This window comes from Pagrus pagrus, assembly GCF_965226575.1.
Source record: "Pagrus pagrus genome assembly, chromosome: 16".
NCBI lineage: Eukaryota > Metazoa > Chordata > Actinopteri > Spariformes > Sparidae > Pagrus > Pagrus pagrus.
The window spans coordinates 16253006-16276759 of NC_140200.1; the positions used below are offsets into that span (position 1 = coordinate 16253006).

Genomic DNA, 23754 nt, shown 5'->3' on the forward strand with positions numbered 1-23754 from the left:
GAGATGGGTAACACAAGAGACATTATAAAAAAGAAGACTTTTCAATAGAAAAGTGCGTCTGTCGCGCCAGTGATGGCGGTTGGATTACACATATTCATGGCAGTTTCAACTGACTTGGTGCGGCTGCAGACGGACGAAAGAGGAGGATATCACAAGCTCTGGTGGCACTCTGGATCGATTCTTAAGAAGCTGGTGTCTTAAAACCATGCACATACAGAGTTGAAGTGCAAGCTGTGTAAAGAAAAGCGTTTAAACCTCATTTTGGGGCAAAGTCAATGAAGTTTAAAGTTTGTTTTTTTTTAAAATTAGATTTGACTGTGGATTCTGTATATGCAGTTGTTATCGCAGTGACAATTGACAATTGCCTTAAAGGACTGTGGTAACGCCTGTCTGCTGATTAGAAGGCACCAGATTCACCAGCGTTTAGCGTTGCTGAAGCGTAACATTATTCTTGTTATCCTTCAATCAAACTGGGTGCCATTTATTTATTTACATTATTGTGTGAACATTTCCCTCTTGGCAATAGCTGCAATATAATAAGTCAAAAATGTAATAGTTGGCCTTTTCCGTAGCTGTGTTGGCTAGCTGAAGTGGTCTGTATGACTGTGGGGCAAGGGCGGGTTTGCAATCTACCTAGCAACCCCTTTGTTCAAATCAGTTCAACATCTCTGTATTTTGGCATATTAATGATTATGTTTTTGTTTGTGTTCTGCACACTTTGCTGCCAAATCAGTACAGTACATACTGCTCGTGTAGTAGGTTGTTCTGACTAAACCTATATTTCCTGTGAAAAGTGTTACTTGCTGCTACTTTTTATTTCCCTAACTGCTGTGCTTTTTCTGGAGAGCACAAAAGGGCATTAAAGTTGTTAACAGCTCTTAATAACTGTCAAGATGTGTGAAGTAATCCACTAATGGCCGAGTGTGGAGGAGTCCAGTTTTGCGGCATAAAACTTGCAAGTCATCAGGCTCATTTCCTGACTAATCCAACCTGTTAAAGGCAGTGTCGAGGCTGATAAAGGCTGATGGTGTTGTGTTTCCTTATTCATATAATTATCACAGTATTAGCACGATGTTGATGCTGGACCATGATCCAGCCCCAAAGGTGGATCCGCGCCGGCTGTATTAAATAAAGGCGTCATCCTGCCATCATTTGTTACTTCAAGTGTGATACACAGCGAGCTGCGGGAGTTGACTTTCAAGCGTCAGCGAGCCGTGGGAGTGCAGAACAATAATTGATCGGCTCTAAGAGGCTGGAAGCAAATGTGTGAGCTGCTCTTAGTCATCTTCGTGTATGAAAGGTGCACACTGAGTTACAGTCTGTCTAACCTACGCTCCTCTGCCACCAGCAGTGATAATTGTCATGTCATTGTCCTGCATACAACCGCCACCACAACGCAATAATCATCAACGTCAATTCTATTTTTTTTTAAGTGGCAAAGATTCGTAAGTTGTTTAAACTGCTCTTGTACTTAAAATAAAGTATGGAATATAGAAAAGTCTGTTTGATTTTAGGGCTGCAACGATTATCGTCATTTTCAGTTAATCTGACATTTATTTTTATGAGTAATTGTTTATCTATGAAATGTTAAAGTTATGAATAATGCTGATCATACATTTCCCAGAGGAGTGACATCTTGAAATGGCTTCTTTTGTGCAACTAACAATATAAAACCCAAAGACTCTTCAGCTATGATCATAAAAGATAAAGAAAAGCAGCAGATTTTTACATTTAAGAAGCTGGAAATTATTATTATCAATTATTTGAATTTTTTTCTTGTAAAACTTTGCCTCAAAGACTTTGCTTCAAGGAAGCAAGGAACAGCACTGATTTTGTGTTGACTCTGGCGGCCCCTGTGGACTAAAGCGGTATGAGCATCACTGCCTCCTGTCTAAAGATCTTGATCTGGCTTGCGCATACATTTGTTTTGAAAAGGAGTGAAAGACAAACGCAAATCTTACATGTACAGCGCTGGAACCAACAATTATTTCATATTTTCTTAAGAAATGACTAGAGATTAATCTATTATCAAAATAGTTGGCTGTTGATTGATTAATCAAATGATCCAATGATCCTAAACTAAACTTCACCATGAGTACATGGTGAACAGAGAATGCATGTACATAACTCTATGTATGTGCACATGCGTGTATATACTAATGTCTACTGGCCTAATTGAGAACATCATCAGCCCTTCACTCCTTCCTCAGGGCAGTAAAGTGAAAAAGCCTCATCAAGGTCCGTAACCCCAAACCTCATGCAGAGCTCCTCAAATGACCAGCTGACAATTGATCCGCCACATTCCTGTCTGCCAGCGCCCATTCAGGGTTCATACCCCCAGACTGACCCCCAACCGATCATACTGCGAACTACAAAAGAGGACCTCATGGCCCCGTGCTGCTCTCGAGGCGAGGAGAAAGTACCTCCACCTCTACAGCAGAGTCATCCCACAGCTGCCAAAACATTCCCCAGTCTGGGGAAACTGCAGGGGAGTTGCAAATCAGCATACAGTCAACCACCCAGAACCGAAAGAAAAAGTTTTAAGGTGCACACTGTCTGAAGAAAGTGTGCTGCCACACTCCAGAGCAAATACTGCGCTTGTCACTCCTGCTCACAGTGAGTTAAAGCAATCAGACCTTCCCTGAATAAATAACGGATTCAATCAATCAATCAATCAATCAATCAATCAATTGAGCCTTAAACGGCTTTTCCATACACATGTCCTGGTTCGCTTGACTCGGTTTGACTTGGCATGTCAGCCCAGTGTGGCAGGGATTTGCATTTTGATTACAAAAGGGTTGCCTGCTTGAAGGTGCGTCTTTAACAGATGACTTGTTTGTCTTGAGTTGTGGTCAAAGGAGCGGCTGTAGATAGGCATGGGACGATATGAAAATGTCCTATCACAATTGTCCTGAACAAAAATGATTGCAATTCACGATATTATACTGATAATCATCAAAGTATGATTAAAACTCTTAAAATTGCGCTAAATCAAAGTGTTGAAAACGCATCGGATTTAACTCATTTATGTGGGGGATACCATGGACAAGCCATGCCGTCAGTCATGGTGAAAGTCTTTAGGATTTTGGAAAAACTGAAAAAGATGTGGACTCCACCCTTGTGGCAATTCAAAATAATCTAGAAATCTACATAGAACTGAATGTTACAGAGCTAGACAGCTTTTTCAAGTCATTCATGTGAGGATATTCCCGATTATCCTGATAATGCATTTAATGTCCCATCCCTAGCTGTAAATACTCCTCCCTGTAATTTTGTGAAGAGTCGTCAGTAAAAAAGCTCCCCCAATTCGGTGATAAACACGTTTCACTTACTTTAAATTCTTCGTAATAGAAGTCCCTTGTTATTTAGTCATTTAAAAGTTTTTGTAGTGAAGCGGCAAAATTAGAAAATGTTGGGTTTTCACCAGCAGGAACATGCTGAATCAGTGAGAAGCTAGAAAAGTACACGACGCGACACAAGTCTGAAGGGAAGAAGGGGGGTCAGCGTGGGTTGGCTGCAGAGATGTCCATCCAAGGTGGCACGGTTTGACTCGGTGCGGCTAAAGTGCCAGTGGAATAGCCCAGACAGAAATAATGACAGAATGATAATTCAACAGGGGGGCGTTCCAGAAAGCGGGTTATGTGAAAACTCAGAGTTTGTTAACCCTGAGATGAGAAACTCTGAGTTTTCAGTTCCAGAAAGAGAGATAACTTAAACTCTGGGTCTGTTACCGCGGTAACTGACTCTGTGAACATAACCTGCTCACTGGCAGGTTTACCTGAAGAAACCCTGAGTCTGACGGAGCTGTCTGACAGCGGCTGTCCTTTCCTTCAGTCCGATCATGTTGAAGCAGAAATAATTCACATAGTTTTACACCAGGAGGAGAATTTAGATTAATTTAGATGAGCTCTCACTCCCTGACGAGGACTGAACCGAACAGTAGACCGCTCCTCATCAGTCCGTCATTTATATTCTCCGGCCGCACAGCGAATATCAGGCTACACGTCATCGCTGACGTGCTCTCAGATCTGAACCATCCTCTGCGTTTTTTTGTTTTGTTTTTTTAATCACTTCGCAGGTTAATCAATCACCTTCAGCAGCAAGAAGGAGGAGGAGCCATCGTGAGACTGTTTTTATAGGTAGGCTATTTCATTTTCAGCCGATTTAAATTAAATAAAATAGCCTAAAATAAAACATTGAACAACATTCAACCACTTCCCCAAAGGCTTATATGAAAGAAACTGATGTTAAATTCCAAATGAAAAGACGACCGCATCTAAAACTCTGTCAGTGATTTTTATTACGGCCGCAGCCGTGTTACTTTTTTTTGGTTTTTTTTCCAGAAAATGTCTGCTTCCTGTTTTCTCCCCTGTTGCCATGGTGAATCACAGTATCGGAGCTCCATTGATGATGGCTTTTTACTAGTCGTCAGGCACTAGCTCAACTCAGAGTTAACATACTCAGAGTCGACTTACCTAACTCAGATCAGCTGTTCTGGAACTGAAAACTCAGAGTTTCACTTCACAGGGTAAGTCAACTCGGAGTTCAGGGATAGACTCAGAGTTTGTTGAACCTCCTTTCTGGAATACCCCCCAGGTGTGATGCAGCACTGCAGAAAAAGCCAGACTGTCCCTATACCGACCGACTGGATGTTTTGGTTTTGCTGCTTTTATTCCTGCAGGACCTTCTTTTGTCTTTCCAAACATATATCACTCACACACACAGGAGGTCCGTTTGGTTGCATGTTGTTGAGCACTGCACCGTCTATTGGTCCATCTGGAGCCAATCTAACCCTACTGCTAGGAACAACAACAGTCTGTGTGTGCATCTGTGTGTGTCTGTATGTGTGTGTGACCGGTAGATAAACAGAGTGAAAACTCCCGATACCAATTGCAAACAACCACAGGACTCATCAGGAAAGGCGACCCAGGTGGATGTGTGTGTGTGTGTGTGCGCGTTTATATTTTTATGTTTCTGTGTGTATGTTTTTGTTTCTCTGGGCATTTGTGTGTGTGTGTGTGTGTGTGTGTGTGTGTGTGTGTGTGTGTGTGTCCTTGTGTGCGCCTGCATGTGTGTGTATTTGTGCGTCATTTTAGGGGAGTTTGTTTTCTGAAGCTTTTGTGACAATCTGGTTTTCATTTCCTGAAGGATGATTTCCTTTGCACCCCCGCCTCTCCACTCCACCCCCTCCACCCTCTTTCTCTCTCTGCCCAATCTCCTGAAGAGAGCGCCGGTTGCCACTGTCTGCTTTCCTTTTGTACTCCAAAAATTGAGGCGTACGAATGCAGATTGGCAAAACAAGAAACTGGCATGTGGTAGGCACAAAAGAAAAGTTTGCATACTAATAGCGTGTTTCAATTGAAGTACTGTCATTACTGCCTACAATCAGGCACTTGTTACGTACTAGTTGCTGTACAAAGTTAGTGCTTGTTCGTTTTCTTACCTCCAAAATCAGTTCAGTTTCTCCTCACTGTTTGAGATCAGGAAATCCAAACAGTGTTGATGTCTCATGTTTTTGCTTAAAACTAAACTATTGCAGTGATGAGAATATGTTCATTTATACTCATGTGAGAAAACAGCTTATTATGAGGGAACCAATACAGGCGATACTGCTGTATTATTGTTCATCTAAATGGATAAGATCACCTAAAACCTAAAATGTAATCATTATCTACTCCCCTCTTGCTGACAATCCAAGTCTCCGGAAGCCCAGAGATCCCAAATTGATTATAGATCACATTTATACCTTTGACACGTGGTCAAGCTCTTGTACCCACTTCAGATGGGGTGTGCACTAACAATTGGCTTACATGCTACAGTGAAGATTTCAGCTTGAAAAAATGTCTTTTCAAATAAATTTGAAATCTCAGGGCTTCCAGAGACTTACATTATTTCAGACGAGCTTTACGGAGCCTTTTTATGTTCCTTTTTGGTTGTTTTTTAATGTTTTAAAACAATTCCCAAATACTCAGTTGTTTTGCTGTGAAGCTCCAGAAAAGGTTTTGTGGACTACGAAACTTCATCTGACTTACCATCGGGTGGTCGTAAATGTATCCTTTAAAGCAGCTACAAGAGCTTTCTTTTTGTGTTGATTCTGGCGGCCCCTGTGGACAAAAGTGGTATGTACACCACAACGTCCTACGGTAAAGATCTTGATCTGGCTAGCGTGTGCATTTGTTTTTAAAGCGAGTGAGTTTTTTTAAACACAGCTGTCTGCAGGATGTGTAGCGATGAGATAATGTGTCTATTTGTGGGTATGTACGATAAGTAACTGTAATATGACGATGGTGAAAGAAAGTAAACTTTGTTTTAGTACCACCGGACTACGGAAGAGCTTCTTTCCTCAGGCTGTGAGACTCTTCAGTTTCATCCTTAAGAATAACTATAATAACTATACAAACATAGCCAATCTTTTCATTTATTGTCTTGTTTGCTTATGTAGGTCATATTGAGGCATCAGTATTAAACTGAGGCTGTTTCATAACCAGTTTAAAGTTCCTTGTAGCACTTTTAACATTCTGTTTGTGAGGTGGGACAATTACATGAAAGGGAAACAGACCTTTTTCCTTGTTTGACCTTTTTTTGCCATGAACTGATATTTTAATGGTTTGTTCTATGCAGAAAGTCCAACTGTTGCAGAAATCTGACCTTCGCAGAATAACAACATTATTAAAATCAGTTCTAACTTGTAGGTCATTAAAATGCTCTGGCTTGGTTATTTAAAGTTTTTTGGAAAAGTCACATTACATCAGGAGGAGGAGGACTGAGGTCGATAGGGACTCATCTTCACACCTCTCCTCGCTCCGTGAAGACCCGCTCCTCAGCATAGGTGGCAAATTAAATCTCATGACTTTACCCTTGTTGTTTGCACTCCTCTCTCCTTCCTCCTTTGTGTCTCTCTCCTACTGTCCTGCTCCACTTTATCCCATCTTTTGTTTCACTCTCCTCATTTCTGTCCGCCTCCTCCCTCTTCTTCATTTCTCTTATCTCTGGTGTCTCTGTTCTCTTTTTTTCCTCTCTGCTCCTCCTGAGAGTGTCCACTTCCTTTTCACTCTAACTGAAACACAGCAGTAGCACAAAGGATGCTAACTTTAATTTCAATAAAATTTTCAGCTTGAGGAGGAATTTGAAGTTGTACATTTGTATTGCACTATGCAAAAAAACCTCCTGTAATTGCAAAAAATATTCCTTTTATTATAGGATTATTTTGCTTTATATTAGGTTGAATGGCTTGTATAAACTGATATACCCATGGCTGTGACAAAAGGTTTACTTTAATGAAGATGTTGTCAGGTTCTTGATTAGGGTTTTAACAGTGTGGATTATGTCTTGTTCTTCTTATTGTGGCCACTAATAGAGTTAATAACAGGCTTATGGAGCTCTCAGGGGGATCCTACTGATGTCTATTGTAGCTGTGTGTCTGAGTGTTTATTGTTCCTTCGTTTCCAGTTCCCATAATTCCCCTCTCCCTCGCCATAATTCCCCTCTCCTGCTGCGCTATTCTGTTCTGTTGGTCTTTTCTCTTTTCCTGTGTTTTGTGTCTTTTATTTCCTCTCCCCAAGGGTAGAGATGGGTCATCGGGTTGCCATGACAAAAGCTTTGATTGTTGTCCAGATCCGGGGGATGACGTTGGAGAAATGAGTTTTCTGAGAAATGTCAATAATTTCAAAGGAAATAAATTGGTAAATTCAGTTGTGCTTACAGTGGATGGAGAATCAGTACAAGTAAGAGCCACCAGTGTGAAAATGTTTGCTGAGAAGAAGCTTTTTCTTTTACTTTTCAATTAAAATGTGGCTGAGTGGTTGGTGAACACAACAATTAAAAATACAAACAAGTATAAAGTATGAAAAAAAAAAAATGTAATACTTTTATTGTAACAGTGCCAGAGTTTACGTAGATTCACATTTGGTTTCACAAACCGTTAGTCATACTTAAAATATTTCATATTTTTTCATGCAAGACCTCTCTTCAAACATGTTAAATCACTTACAATCTTACCTTTGCAATCCGTAGGTGTTTTTTGTCATATGTTTGATGAATAAAAAACAAAACATACTGTGTTCTAATTTCCTTTTCGTTCATTTTTCTTTATCTAACCTTTATTCTTTTAAAATCTAGGGTAGATTTCCCTCTCGAGCCCAATGATAAATCTTCAAAACTCATAACATGGGAAGGGAAATCACTCTTTGTTTAAGATGCTCACATCTCAAAGACATTTCAGCCCGTTCTCACCCCCAACGCGTCAAATACGACGGCCAGCCAGTCGCCCTTCACCTCTTGAAGCACCCCTCTAGTGCAGTAGTATAAAAACGTGAAAAGTCCATGTCAGGGGGTGGCTGAGATGGTGGGGGCTGGGTTTTGCGTCCTGTTTGTGACCAACAGTCGAGCGTGATTTGTTTGTAAGTTACATAACAAGACTGAATATGTTTTTGTAAACAAAAGTATGATCTTTTCCTAAACCTGACCAAGTAGTTTTTGTGCCTAAACCTAACCAAAGTGCGACAGTTTCACAACATTGTGTGAAGTGTCAGCAAACTTTATTTTGAAATTGTAAGCGGACATTGTATATCGCTTATTATTGCTAACTTGACCGTGGAGCTTTTATTTTTAAAGTCTAACCAGACGTTGCATGTTACATATTATTGTGAACTTGACTGCAGAACCGTTCACATGCAAAACTGACACTGGAGGGTTAGGTTAAGCATCATAGTTTAAAGCTTCAGGTCACTGAGCAAGCTGCCGTATATGACCAGTTGGGAGAGGGAACGTGTGGGACACTCGGTAAAGAACCTGTAGATTGTTTTATTTTAATGGGTCATAAGCCAATATGGGACTTCCTGCTCTGTACCACTATAATGCACATCTAAATGAAAAATGAATAAGTTCATCATATAAAACAGAGTTTTAAAGTTTAATATTTGACTTACTTTGACTAACTTTTTATATGAGATCTCTTTGTACAGTTGGAGAGCTTACAAACTTATGCAACCCTTTTGTGTTTCTAATTAAGTCATTTTGATTTTTAGATATGTCTTTGTCTAGTCTGACAGTGTTTCATACTTTCAGCTTGTCTGAGGTCCTCCAGCCTCACTGTTGTGGTTGAGTCTCAGCATCCTCATCGCCATTTCCAGCGCATCTCATCTGCATCTCTGCAACCTTGCGTAACACCAAATCGTGTTACAATCCAAAGTTGCATTTGGAGTCGCCTATCCGTGAAAACAGCACGGTCTCATTCATGGTCACGTTAGCATTGACAAAACGGCAACGTCGGCCTACATGTTCAATTTAAAGGCACAGAAACCTGGTTCGGTTTAGGAAAAAAAACATGGCTTTGTCCTTAAAACTGTCCAGTAAGTCTCTATAAAACATCATCTGTGGTTTCTTTCACATTCATCATGCTCCTATGTTGTTGCAGTGGAACAAAACCAATTTTTTTCGTCCTGTATAAGAGACTTGAGTGTGAATGCAGAGTCCATACTGGAGTGCAGATAAGGTAATGGTGAGGGAGGTCGAGCGGGACGAGCGTCTGATATGTGTAGGCTGTTCAGTGTGGGTTTAAACTATGATTTTACTGTCTTCTGGAGTCCAAATCAGCAAATGGGGCTAGATGGAGAATAAGTGTTAGTCAATAAAATGTCCACCCAAGTACACCGCCGTGCCCACTAGTGTGTATGTGTGTGTGTATTTTCAGTCAGCCTTGAAATGGGTGATTCCTCCTCTCGGTTTAAGAACTGAGAGTAATGATGTAGAATGGAAGAGGTTTATAGAGGCATTAAGCCCACCTCTTACACCCTCTCTATCTCTCTCCGTCTCCGGCTCTATTTCTTCGTCTCTCTCCCCCTCTTCCTCAGTGTCCCCCTCTCTCTGTTTTTATGGTGGCATTATTATCTCGCTCTCCCACCCATTACTGTTCAGGTTGGAGCAGAATAATAAATTTCAGGATCGTGCCGACGCAGCGTTTCTCCACCTGAAGCTCATTCTGTGGACTCGACAGAAACTGTGTTTCGGAAACTGTGCACCGAAACACACAAGACAACAGAGATTGGAGCATATTCTTGTTTTTCCTTACTTTTCAAATATTTTTTAAATGAAAAGTACCATTAGTAGAAGCAGAAGTTGTGGTTGTTTGTTTGTGTTGCTGTTGCGAAATTACTGTTATTGCAACAGTAGTGCTGCTGCCATAAACTGTGTACTGCACCCTATCACAAGATATCCACAAAATATAGATTTACTGGTTAATTTCTAACAGAAAGTACATTTCCAACTTGAAACAAATCTTTACAGCTTGGAAAAATAGTGGTATTTCGAATTCTATGCTTGATTTAAGTAAAAATTGTGTCACACCTACAATTTTCTAAGCTGCTTTTTGTGCTCTGGTGGATTTCTGAGACTTTTTTGAGATTTCTGTGCTTATATGCTGGGTAAAAAAAGAAAACATAAGCTTTGTTGCTCCTGTGTGTGACTGTCATTTGGTCCACAATTAATATATTGTGTAATTGCAAACTCGTTCCAATCAAAGCACTAATTAAAGATGCTCTGTGGAGTTGTTTACATTCAGTGTTGCTCACCAGATTGTTTGTGTCTTTAAGATCAATCAAACGTGATAAATGCACTTCCTTCCTCACGAAACACCTACCACTCTGATTTTTCTTAAAGGTGCAATATGTAAAAATCAGCCACCTGTTCAATTCATATCAGCATATCACCAGAGAAACTGCTAACTGCTGCGCACTGTACTCTCTTTATAAATCCATGACTGTAGCCACTGTTAGCTTGTTAGCTCAGTTAGCTGTGCAGCTAACCTGGCTACCAGAGGATTGTTGGTGTTCACACCGCTAGCAAAGGACCGCTGGGAGAAGCAGGTTTTCAGGCCTTAGGCTATCTGGTTAGCATGCTAACTTTAGTAGAAAGCTCTGCAACACAATACATAGGAAGGTTTCTGACATGACGTCCAAACTGTATTTTATTCCCATTCTGTTGATAATTTTGCAAAAATTCTATTTTTAGAATAAATTAAACCTGTATTTTTCACATTCATGTTTACTATGTGTCGTCTTCTCTCGAGTTTGTTTGCATTGCAACGAACTAGTATGACACCATTGGTAGGTACAGCTCCACCATTGTACAGTATGCACATGTGTGTCCTCAAGCACATGTGCGTGATAGGGACCCACTCATAAAAAAACTGGTCCATAACGTTGCAAGAGGTCAAAAGCCCTAAACCCTTAAAGTAAAACTGACTCTACATATTCAGCTATTCTCCGCCATCTTAGGCACTTACCTTCAGCAATCTTCTTGTGCAGCCTGCTGGTGTGGAGGGGATCAAACACTGATGTCAATTAATTAAAAAATAAAATAAAATTAATAATAAAGAAACACGTCCTTGCTGTTTACAATACTCTCATGGATTTTGCTGCTACATCATTACTTGATCTGGTGCAACTTGTAGCATAAGGCCGATAGTGTTAACTAATGTTGGCGAACTTTTGAGAGATATTGCTGTTTAACTGACATTTTAGAGTCAGTTTGTGTCACAGTGACTTGTTACATAATGTCACTATAAATATGGCAGCATTAGGTAAGCCTAATGAACTCCATGGAAGTAAAATAAACTCTCTCTTTTAACAGTGTGTACAAATGGCAGCTTACTAGGACATGCTTTTGCCAGGAGAAACATAATTCATCATGACTATTTTGCTTAATAAATGTATTAATCTCTATTTCTTCTGCTTTCTTCAGCTCTTAGCCTATGGAGGGAATGTGCTCTATACCGTGTCTTATAATACAGACAAACAAGAGCAAATGGACATCAGAGTCACCTCGGAGCCCGACCTAATCATAGAGGTAAGTCTTCAAACATGTACAACGATAAAGTACTTTTACATTATCTCCTAATGAAGAGCTGTTTAACAACTTGTCTGTTAATGTACAGTTTATATGGTGTTTCTAATAGATTTTGATTTTTGATTGTAATTTTTATTGAACCCTTTCATTAAATTTGTGAGACTCTTCAGGAGCAGTGGGCTGTGTGAAGCTGTGAAATAATCTTCAGTTGTCTGGGCAGCACCTTGGTCAAGGGCATCGACCAGGAGCATCTTTAACACTTAACACAGGCATGGCTTGTGTAGCTGGTGGAAACAGTCATGCGTGTTTTATGCATTTGAGTCTGCAGCATTATTTATCTTTTCCCGCAAGCAATTGACTTTTGCACCAGTGAAGACCACTAAATGAAGTAGCAAATAAAAGCTGTTAAACACACACACACACACACACACACACACACACACACACACACACACACACACACACACACACACACACACACACACAGCTGGGAGAGAAATGCTGAACTTAGCAATAAAAAATGCAGATAGAGTCTCTCTCTCCTCTCTCTCTTCGTCTTTATAATGAGCAGCTTGTGATATGATGTATGGCAGCAATAAGCAAAGCAGCAACACTATTAGTTAACTGTTTATATCTCCTATATCACTAAACAACAGTGTGTGTGTGTGTGCAAGACAGTGTAAAGTACACACACACATATACAAACAGGCACATAAGCAGGTTGGTGTGTTCCTGCATGTTCAGTGTGCCAGAGCTGCAGAAATGATCCTGTTATTTCACACACACACATTTCTCCCAACGATGTGTTAAAGAAATATATTTACATTCATCTGTTATATGCAGTAGTCTGTGGAAGTGTCTCCTTTTTTAGGCACGGACTGGAAAAGAGTGAAATATAACTTAAAAGTTTCATTCTTTTAGAAAAACTATTTCAGATTAAATATGGATGCAAAAGTAAAACAAATAATTGTATTATGACTTTGAACTAGAGCTAGGAAGACAGAAGAGACAAAAGAAAAGAAGGAAGGGAAAAAGAAAACAGAAGAAAAGGAAAGAATACATGAGGATGAAAGAATTAAAGAACAATAGAAAGAAAAGAAGAAGGGACAATAGGAAACAGAGACAGAAGGAAGTAAGAAGGAAACACAGGAAGAAAAGACAAAAGAAAGGAAGATGGAAAGAAAGAGAAAAAGCAAAGGAAAAGGGGAAACAAGGAGGAAGGGAAAAAAATGAAGTAATGGACAATAGCAGACAGAGATGGAAGAAAGTGAGAAGGAAAGATTCAAGGAGAAAGGAAACAAGAAAATTGACAAATGAAGAGGGGATACAATGGAAAGAAGGAAATAAATAGGGGGAAAGGAAAGAGGGAAGAAGAAAGGGGAGAAACATTGAAGAAGCAAACAAAGGCAAAAAAGAGATGAGGAAGTAAAGAAAGAGGAAAGAACTGAGTGATGGATATTCACACACCAATGAGCTTGAGTTATTTAAAGATGTGTCAGTGAGATGGACAGACAGGGAGGAGATGGGAGGACAAGTGCCGGTCTTGTTGTCAACAAAAAGCCTCTCCAAATGATGACGATAATGAGCCACCTACGCACTGTCAACCGTCTTTCTCCCTCTTCACTGTCTCTCTTTCAGCCATCGTCTCGTTGTGTTCCTTTCTCTTCCCCTCGCTGTTTACTGTCGGCGTATCTGCATCAAGATGTGATATTGTTTGCTTGTTGCACAGTTTTGTGTAGCACAGAGGAGAAGCTTGTGGCTCGGTTGTAACTTTCGTGGGATCTGAATAGACAATAATCTCTCTGTCTTTGTTTGTCTGCATGGCTTTGTTGATTTCCGTGTGTTTCTGTCAGTCCTGCCCACTTTATCAGCCTCCATCAGCACAGTTAAAAAGAATGGAATTAAACAAGCCTTTCATGACAATGATGGCAACAATCAACTGGAAATGTGTGCATCTGGAGTTTCTCATTGAGCATAAAACAACAAGACTGCAACTTAATTTGATTTTCTTTCCAAATATCATTTTAGTGCATACTAATGTAATCAGTATATTCTGAGTTCTTCTACAGTTGCACACGATGTTGAGGAACGAGTTGAAAGAGATGTTAACAAATGAAATGCTTTCATCGTGTCAGTTTCAGCTGTCAATAAGTTTTCAAGAGGACAATACTGACTGAAAGAGAGAGGCTTGTTTGATTCTGTATTTTTCTTATCACACAAGAAATCCCATGATAAGAACAAAACAAGCCATAAACTGATCCTGCGAACAAGTAACAAAAGTGTTACGATATGTAAACCGGGTAAATGTGCAACCAGTGAACTGAGTGGAGAGCGACGACCACCACTCTTTTGTAGCTCTCTCGTCCCAACATTGGAAAAGTTTGCGAACCCTCTGCTGTAGCTAATTTCTCTGTTATCCGTAGAGGAAAATGCTAAGTATTAGAAGACAGATAATAAACTGTTGTTGGTTTCGGTCTTTTTAATGTAATTCTTTAATGAGAGCAATACAGAAAAACTACCATCCTTAAATTTAAAGGCATAATATGTCGCCTTTACACATTAAAATATCTTGAAACAACTACACGTGTGATTTATTTAGTTTTGTTGTGTACTTGCATATGCTGGCCCAGAAGTGTCGAACCAGATTGGCTGTGAGTTCATGTGCTGTCAGAATTATTGGAAAAAAACAACTCCAAAAGTTTGAGAAAATTTGAATACACAAGTTCCCAAATCGACATCATATGACGCCGAAACATGGCGGACAAAAGTAAACATTGGGTTGATGGTAGGAAACTTCTATGGAAGTCATGCATTGTGCAGTAATTGTATCGTTCCCTTGTCACTCAGATACCATGTTGGCGTCCATGTTGCTCCCACTTTCCGACATAAACACACCAAGGTTGGAAAAATGACTTCCTAAATCAAGAAAAAGGGACCATCCGGAGAGCATGTGAATGCAGCATTAAAGGCCACAACACATCTGATTCGCTAATGTTAGCTAAATTACGTGATACCAATGTTACTGCATAGCTACAGTAGCTTCGTAATAGCCTAACTTTAGATGGCAGACTACATAAATATTAGCAACATTGCTGATTTGTGAGCGATAGTAATCATAGTTAGCTAGCAAACATGTCATTTACTTCTCAGACTTGTGTACTATGTGTAGACTAATGGCGGAATACAATAGAAGCTCTATTCCGCTGACACTCACTTCTGTCATCATGTTGTGGCTTTTGCATTTGGTTCAACTCTTCTGGGCAAACATACCTAAATCATCCCAAATGTTCAGACCCAAAAAATCGTTATTTATCAATGGCGTCTTATCCCTATGTTGCGATAACTTCTGGGGAAACATGTTAAATGAGAGAGTAAGGTGGGAACCCTGCAAATTAGCTAGCTCACGTATGCTAATAACGTGAATTCAACTTTAATGCGTCACCTTGTCCGTGCGCATGATTCCTGCCTGTGTCAGATAGATTTTCATGGGCAAAGGTGCTTGTTTGACAATTAGGACAACAACTCCAATGATTCCATGCTATTTCACGACATCATCAAAATACTTTTCTTGTCATGATCTGATTGTGACCCCTAGTGGCAGGAATTACATGTTGTGAATTTAACTTCCTGCGTTGTGATACAAAGACGTGAAACACATTAAAAGTTAGACAATAAAAGCTTAATGAAAACAGTTTTCTCTCTCAGGTGACTGTTTTCATGTCAATCTGCCTCTTTTCTTTGTCTCTCTCTCTTTCTTTCTGTCTTTATCTCTGCATCTCTCAGCCCTGCGGCTCCATTCTTACTCTTTATCCCTCCCTCCATCTCCTCTCTTTCAATTAGTTTTTATTTAATGGTTTATTGGCATGGTAAGATCCCTCTCTCTCCCTCTCTCCCCTTCCATCAGTAGTTGTCACTCTGCGTTAGCTGCTACATGCCATTGATCTGCTCTCAACAAGAGATAGTCAGATACCAAGCCTGGGCTCAATTCACTTTGCATTCAGTCCATTCAAAATGTCAATAGAAACTGCAGCTCATTACCTAATGACACATCATTCACTCTCACTCTCTTTTCTTCCTTCAGTTCGGTTGAATATCGTGCTCCTTTCTGAAGGAGTTGTCATACTTTATTTATGTATTAATGAGAACATCCATTTTCTAGATTTATGGACTTGAAGGTGAACTGCAACAAAGAAGCACAGACTAAAAAAAATATCAAACTTAAAAATGTTTACTTCTACTTTCTCTCCCAGGGAGGCGGGATGAAGATTATTGACAGAAGGTTTGGCCAGCCGGTGTACCCGTCCTCGCCAAGCACCAATCATATCGCTCTCCTTCCAGAGAACTTCCTGGTTTCAGACAGCGCGCAGCCGATCAGTCGGAGGGATTTCTTGTCTGTGTTAGCCAATGTGAGCAGATTGATGGTGCGGGCCTCTTACAGCACAGAACCCAGCGCTGTGTACAGGTAGAGACAAACACAGACACGCATTTAAATGCAACACGCTCACCTCTACACTGTTGGGCATTAGTGGATGGTTACATTCAGTGGGTTGAGTGTTCTAAACAATCATAATTACTTTTTTCTTTTTTGTATTTGTTCTGTAACAGTCAAGTGTAGTAGTTTTGTGCTTGAATTTTGGAGTCCCTTGGTGAAATGTTGCACAGCTAAAAACAAGACTTAACACATTTTAGTGTCATCTTGTCATTACACTATGTGCCAAAAAAAAAGTATTAAGTGAGAGCAAGAAATGCCAACTCTTGCCAGCTTTAACCCTCTACAACCTAAACATAAATCTGACTTTATGAACTCAGGTCATAAAAGTTCCTAAAACCGAATCAGAAAAATACAGTAGTCCTGTTTATAAGAGGAGGTGTATGATTATCTGTAAAAACAGACAGGCTACCAATGTGCCACATGTTTCTGCTTGATATCTCACTCTCTTTCACTGTGTGTGTGTGTGTGTGTGTGTGTGTGATGTATGTATGTAGACTTCACTCATTCACAATGCAGGTAGCTAATCCCTCCGCCAGAGGAGAGAGGAGAGCTTCAGCTGTAGAATTCTGCTCCTGTCCTCCTGGATATGCTGGAACTTCCTGTGAGGTAAACACACACACAGATACACACACACAAACGCAGACACACACACGCGCACCTTCCTCTACTTTGAAACTTCCTTTACAATAATCAACAGAAGACAGTCTTGGGGAAAAGTATGTAAGTAGGAGTACTATAAAGCCGTGTTAAATGGTATTTTGATTGGAAAATGTCCATTTACAAAGCAAGCACTCGAGTAATTTTGTTTTGAGATCAGATCACATAGACTCACTAATAGCCTTTTCAAATTTAAGTCAATCAGCAGTGTATGAATGTGTTTTCACTCATTGTTAGAAAATGTCTATTCTTTAAAGATTGCAAAACAGCTGACGTTTCATCAAGGAATGGAGGCCATTTATTTGTCTTTAAAAACAAACTGTTGCTCACAGAAAATTAACGGAATTATTAATAGTACATTGGTATCGGGTATAACACAACCAATGATATCTTAAGCAAAATGTTGTCCTTTTAAGTTTGTTTTCATGCGGTTTTGTAAAAAGTTCGGGGAATGAATGGCTACCTGAAAGTACATTTGTTATTCGGAGTTGAAAACCTTTGGTACACTTTAAGCAGTTTTATAACAATTGAGTAACACCAAAACATTCAAACATATCATCATGATCCCTAAAGTGTTGTTTTATTATATGTTGCTTTTAGTGGACCTGATTGTAAATGTTACTTTTAGTATTACATGATTGATGAAAGGATCATCCCAGTTTTCTTTAAAGCTTGCCAAACAAAACTGAAACAACAAGGTCAACTCTGTGATTAGTTCTCGTCTTGTCCGACACACACATGCACTCATTCATACGTTACCATTTGAGAGCTCAACAGGCAGAATCACGCTCAGAAACATTCACAGTGTAACACGTAAAAACACACTGGAGGTGCTAATTAGAGGCTCTCAGGATAATTACTCCACACTACAGCAGCTTAAAGATGACTGTGTCTGCTCTCCTGTCTTCTAACTGTGTGTGTGTGTGTGTGTGTGTGTGTGTGTGTGTTTCAGACGTGCATTCCTGGTTTTCGGAGGGTTAATGGGAATCTGTATATGGGCTTGTGTGAAGCTTGTCATTGCCACGGACATGCCTCACAATGCCACGAGGTCACAGGACACTGCCTGGTAAGATGAGCACACTGCCGTGATTTACTTTGCTTCACTCATTGTTTTGAAGTGGTTCGCCAAAAACCAAGGGGAAGGATGTACCGGGGATTACATGTTAAGAGCAGCGATAAAAGCTTTTATGAAAAAGCTTTCTTACTTTTGGTATTTGCAGAATGTCAAAAGAGAACGCTGGTTTCAAATTGCAGGTGTTACCATTTTTAGACAGTATTTTTCATGTAATACTCTTGTACTGTAATTTTCTTTTAACTTGACAAGCTGTCACTCCATTTATCATCATTAAAATAAAATAGTAGGTAGCTTGCCTGTCATGATTAAATGAGCTGACATCTTTATTCATGTTTTAAGCAGTCAACTTGCCCATTTTGTTTTTAAGGTGAATAATTAAGAGAGGTTAATTTAACTGGCTGGGAGTCCTGGATTGCTCATGGTTTTTGGTGGATTATTATTTGAGATTTCACGAAAAAACTGGAGAAGTAACCAATGGATATCCCAATGAAAGCTAAATCAGAATCAGGTTTATAGGCTAAGTTTGTGCACACATACAATATATTCCGACAATATTTTTAGTAAATAATCAGCAGTAATGTGGATCTAATGACTAACTGGGAAAGTATTAGAACAAAAGTCTGTTAAGTTCATAATATGACATCACTTTACTGTAATACAGCCTTTAAAACCAGGAAAGACCAAAAATCTTGTCATGATAAAATAATATCCAAAAATCTAAGACGAAATAAAGCCACAGAGTCTCAAATCACGGAATCAAGGATATAGAATCGGAAATATTGTTCTGTTGTGCCTACCAGAGGGGGGAAGTTGGAACAGGGTGTGTCCTGTGTGTAATCTGGAGATGTTTAAGCCCTGAATGGAGGGCAGGTTGGCACCAATGGTTCCTCTCTGCAGTCCTGACTGTCCGTTAAAGTCTGTTACTGTCCTGTTTTTCATGGCCGGAGTACTGCAAATGTAGAGCTGGATCAGAAGCTCAAGCAGGTTGAACTTCATGAACAGGGGGAAAGTACATCCTCCCGCTGGGTCTTTTTGATGATGGAGTCTGTTGGAAGCCAATTTTATATCCTTGGAGATGGTGAAGGTGTCTACAGCAGACACAGAATCATTGGGTACATTGATGAGGGATGGTGTTCCGGGGCTCCTCAATCCAAAAGGGGAGATAGCCCCTCTACCCTCTGTCGCTTCATGACACAGAAGCACAAATCAGAGCAGAAACATCTGGGAAAAAAAACATATTTAATTTGTATTTGAGAGGGAAATCAGAGGTCTCATTATGTTGTTCTTGGATACGCCATCTAGTGGCCCTCGGAGGAACTGCAGTTTAAGACACTTGTGCCCTGGCATCACACAAACGCGCGCACACACACACACACACACACACACACATTCACACATGCTCACACATACATGCCAACCTGCTGATGTACTTCTGCACACACATCATCGTTCCCCAGTCTACACATTGCCTCAGGCTTAAGCTGTCAGTTAGCATCAAACTAATACACACACACACACACACACACGCACACACACAGACACACACAGCTGTGGGTTTTGTATTACCATGTTATGTTTCATTATAGATGAGGAGGATGCTGGGATATGTCAGAGGGAGGAACACACACACACAAACACTCACACACTCTCTGAGCCAGAAGCCTAAGATAGACAGATGAACACACACACACACACAAACACACACAAACACACACACACACACACACACACACACACACACATACAACCACAGAGAGACAACTTGACATAAACTGACTCACGGACGTGCATGCAAACAACCACACACACACACCTCCTGGATACATATTCATACACTGTCACTGACGGATGGATAGATGGACTCACACACACCCTTCCCTGAGGACTGTGTTTGGATACAGCTGAATGGCTGAATGATGCTGTGGTCCTATAGGTTAACGCAGCGTGCGCGTCTGTGTCAGGGTGTGTTTCAGCAGTGAAGAGACATTTGATCTGAGAAGGAAATGATTCGGAACATAACTGACACTCCTTCACACACACAAACACATACACACACACACACACACACACAAAGTAGCATGGCTAAACTGGAACTTGTGTTGTAGTTTGACTTTTTAAAAATATGTCGGCCCAGAAAAGAAATGAACAGACCCGTGGGAGGAAGACAATTTCATCTCACTGTAATTTGTAAAATGACCCTCAACATCTTAAACTGAAATGTTTTAATACAGAATTACTAGTTTCATCTGTATCAGAGCAATGAAATGTCATGCTGAATAAGTTTTTTAATTAACTGTATTTTTGGGGCAGCTTTGGAATAAGTTATTAAGGATTTATTCACATTTTGTGATATGACTGTTGGCAAAGCAGTCAAGAAAGGGCGAATGTGGTCGTATATTGTAGTTTAGTTGATTTGCTGTTTTATGTGTAAAGTTTATCCTCGTGTCATGTTTCACTTTCCATTTCCCATCTTTGTCTGTTTTCTGTGTTTACCTGGCGCATTTAAGTCTTTGTTTTCATCCTGCCTCTCCTGCGTTCCTGTGTCTGTTCCCCGGTCCTCGCGTGTTCTCTGTGTTCCTGATTTGTTTCCCATGGCTCCTGGGTTTTTGTATTACTGTTTAGTTCTCTGGATTCTCCTTGTTGCCTTTTTGTTACTTGCATTTGTTACTTGCATTTTGAATCGTTGATATTTGGACGTTTATTTTTCAACCTGCCTGCCTCTGTGTCTGCCTTGGGGTCCTTCTTCAGTGAACTGTGACAAAATGTCATCAATAATTTAAACATTTTCATAATGTGTTACCAGTTGATCACAAAGAGGCCAGATTCACACTTAATCTCATGTGATGTTGACGCTAGCCAGCAGAGTGATATAACATTCATGATCAACATGCTTTCATTATACGTTTCTACTCAAACAAACATGACATATGTTCATGTCTATTTTTTTTAAATAGTGGAGAGAATTGAATGAGGTTCTTGGGTACATTATTAACAAACTGTTTGTGCCTATTAATGCTATGTGCTTGTATGCCAGTTGTTTATGCTAATCCTGAACCACATCATTAACCTTGACCTCCTTGAGATTGTTCCTCCTGCTGCTGTCTGCTTGACAGTGATTTGATGTGACAGCTTTATTTAAAAGCAACAATATATCAACAACTGTCTGCTGTTCTCATTTCACTGCTGTAACCCTTTGAGCCTATTAGTTTTTACCTTTCTAACATCTAACCTCTAGAAGCGAAGTGTGACACTAATTACACCAAAACAGAGCAGGTCTATTGTTAGCTCTTTGGTTTTCTTCTTTTTCACCCTTGGTATTAAATACAAAATAACTTACTCTGTGGCTCATTATTCAGGTTAATTATCATCGTGTGGTAAAATTGGATTTAGCTCTGCCTGTCTTAGGTTAGCTTTTTAAATACTACACTGGAGTTGATTCACAGTTATAGTCTATATAGGCTTATAGTCTGTCTTCAGAATCGCTTTAGGAGATTGTCTACATGACATGCTGTTGCTTTAATTGTCCGCCTTAATGCACGCTCGCTGGCTGCCTCTCCTTTCTCTTTTTCTCTCCTTTCTGTTTTCTCTCTACCAGCAACGTTATACTTTCTTTGTCAGCAATACCTTTTTTTATTATTATTATAATGTTATTAAATAGGAGAGGTTGCATCACGATCAGTGCGTTTAACAGAGCTTCTCTCTGTCTGCAGAGCATGTGTGATTGACAGTAGACTGAGGGGGAAGATCGGGGACAGATTTTCCATTAGGTCTTTGATGGCATTGCTCTCTTGGACGGATAAAAACATTTGCATAAAATCAGTATACAATGCAAAAATAGGTTGCCAAGTAGTATATATGTGGGAAACACTGCTTCTTCACCTTGTGCTATGCTGGAAACAGATAAAAAAAAAAAAAAAAAACACTAAAATGGGCAAACTCTATTTGTTTCCAAGACAATTTCAATACTATTGAGAATTTCTTTGATCAAACGATTATTGTGCCGCATTCCGTTTTGCAATGATGCTCTCATTTGTCTCGCGGTGTTAATTAAGGTTATTAAATGATTTGTTTACCTAATATTTTGTTTGATCTGAATGAACTTTAACCCGTGTGTCTCTTTCAGGACTGTTTCCACCACACTACAGGCTCCCACTGTGACACCTGCCTACCTGGTTACTATGGCAATGCCACCCATGGGTCCCCTGCAGACTGTCAGCCCTGCGCCTGCCCGCTCAATCTTCCCAGCAACAAGTAGGTTCTGAAGAGGCTCACAGTGACGACACAGACACTTCAATAAATCAATGCTGAATTTCTGTCTCTTTGAATTCCTCTACTTTCCTCACACTCCATATTTTTTTCTTTTAAAGGATAAATCACTGTCGGTTGGAGTATAATTGTAATGAAATGAATGGAAATATCATCACCACAGGCAGAAATTAACTTAAATGTGGCTAAAAAACTTAATGCAGTCGCAAACTTGGCCTCCCACAAGTCATTAAGTTATGTAAAACCTTGATTATACAAATTGTCTCGTATGGAGAACCGCTCATGCTGCGCCTATTTCTCAGTCTCAAATCATGGTTGTTCAAGTTACATCAAGTATCTTGCACTCTTAGTAGTTCGTTTTCATTGCCTGTCCTATGGTGGCCCTCCTAACATCTGGTCCTGCTCTGTTGGTGCTGAAGATGACCAGTGAACTCTGCACTGGCAACGTCTAAAGCTTCGAACGTCATCAGTCATGACACAGTGATATGAAACACTGTGCTTTATAATAATAATAATAATAAACTTTATTTATATAGCGCTTTTTAAAAACAGAGTTTTACAAAGTGCTTTGACAAAGACAATGCAAAATTGTAGAGGACAACAGAACAGATTTGAGAGTAGTAGTAGAAGAACATAAGTAAGAATAAGAAAAAGAATAAAAGAAATGGGTTAAATCAATAAAACAAGAACAACAATATAGTCAACTCAGACAGTAGGAGCAAAGTAAAAGGAAGACATCACATAAAAGCAAGTCTATAAAAATGGGTTTTAAGAAGAGATTTAAAAGAGGTTACTGATCCTGCAAGCCTTATCTCCTCAGGAAGGGCGTTCCAAAGCCGAGGGGCCCTGATGGCGAAGGCACGATCACCTTTGGTTTTTAACCTCGACTTTGGGATGGTTAGAAGGGCCCCGCCTGAGGATCTAAGGCTGCGTGCTGGCTCATAAGGAGTTAAAATGTCTGTTATGTAACTCGGGGCCAGCCCCACAAGTGCTTTAAAAGTGATCAGTAAAATCTTAAAATCAATTCTAAAACGGACAGGGAGCCAATGAAGGGAAGCTAGGACTGGGGTAATGTGGTGTCGTCTGTTAAAACCGGTTAGAGGAGTGAAACAGCTGCTAGAGCTTCAGTTTGGCGTGTCCATTTGTAGTATACTGTCAGATTCATTTTGTTATTCCTCATGCTAGGAAGAAACCCTAGTGAAGGACCACCGTTAAATCCCCAAGGACGTAACTAATCATGTCCATGTACACAGAAAGTTCACAAGAGTAACAGCACAAAGAGTAATATACCATATTCACACGGCGGCCATTTTCCTTTGATGTCACACTCAGGAATGCTGGGGTAATGTAATGCTGCTGTTTTCTAGGTTGCGAGTTGTACAAATGTAGGGAATCTGAAAAATCATTCACGCATTAGCAT

The 23754-nt window shown here is 40.0% G+C and overlaps 1 protein-coding gene across 8 annotated transcripts in view; it reads left to right on the forward strand.

Moving 5' to 3' along the window:
- The window catches only part of lama2 (laminin, alpha 2), a 210794-nt gene that overhangs the window by 80744 nt on the left and 106296 nt on the right, over positions 1-23754 (forward strand). For all 8 annotated transcript variants that reach the window (XM_084377871.1, XM_084377872.1, XM_084377875.1 and 5 more), the window contains 5 exons: positions 11740-11844; positions 16095-16306; positions 16831-16942; positions 17946-18059; positions 22192-22319. In XM_084377871.1, coding sequence (XP_084233997.1) covers positions 11740-11844; positions 16095-16306; positions 16831-16942; positions 17946-18059; positions 22192-22319 — 671 coding nt within the window. The remainder of the gene's footprint in view (positions 1-11739; positions 11845-16094; positions 16307-16830; positions 16943-17945; positions 18060-22191; positions 22320-23754) is intronic.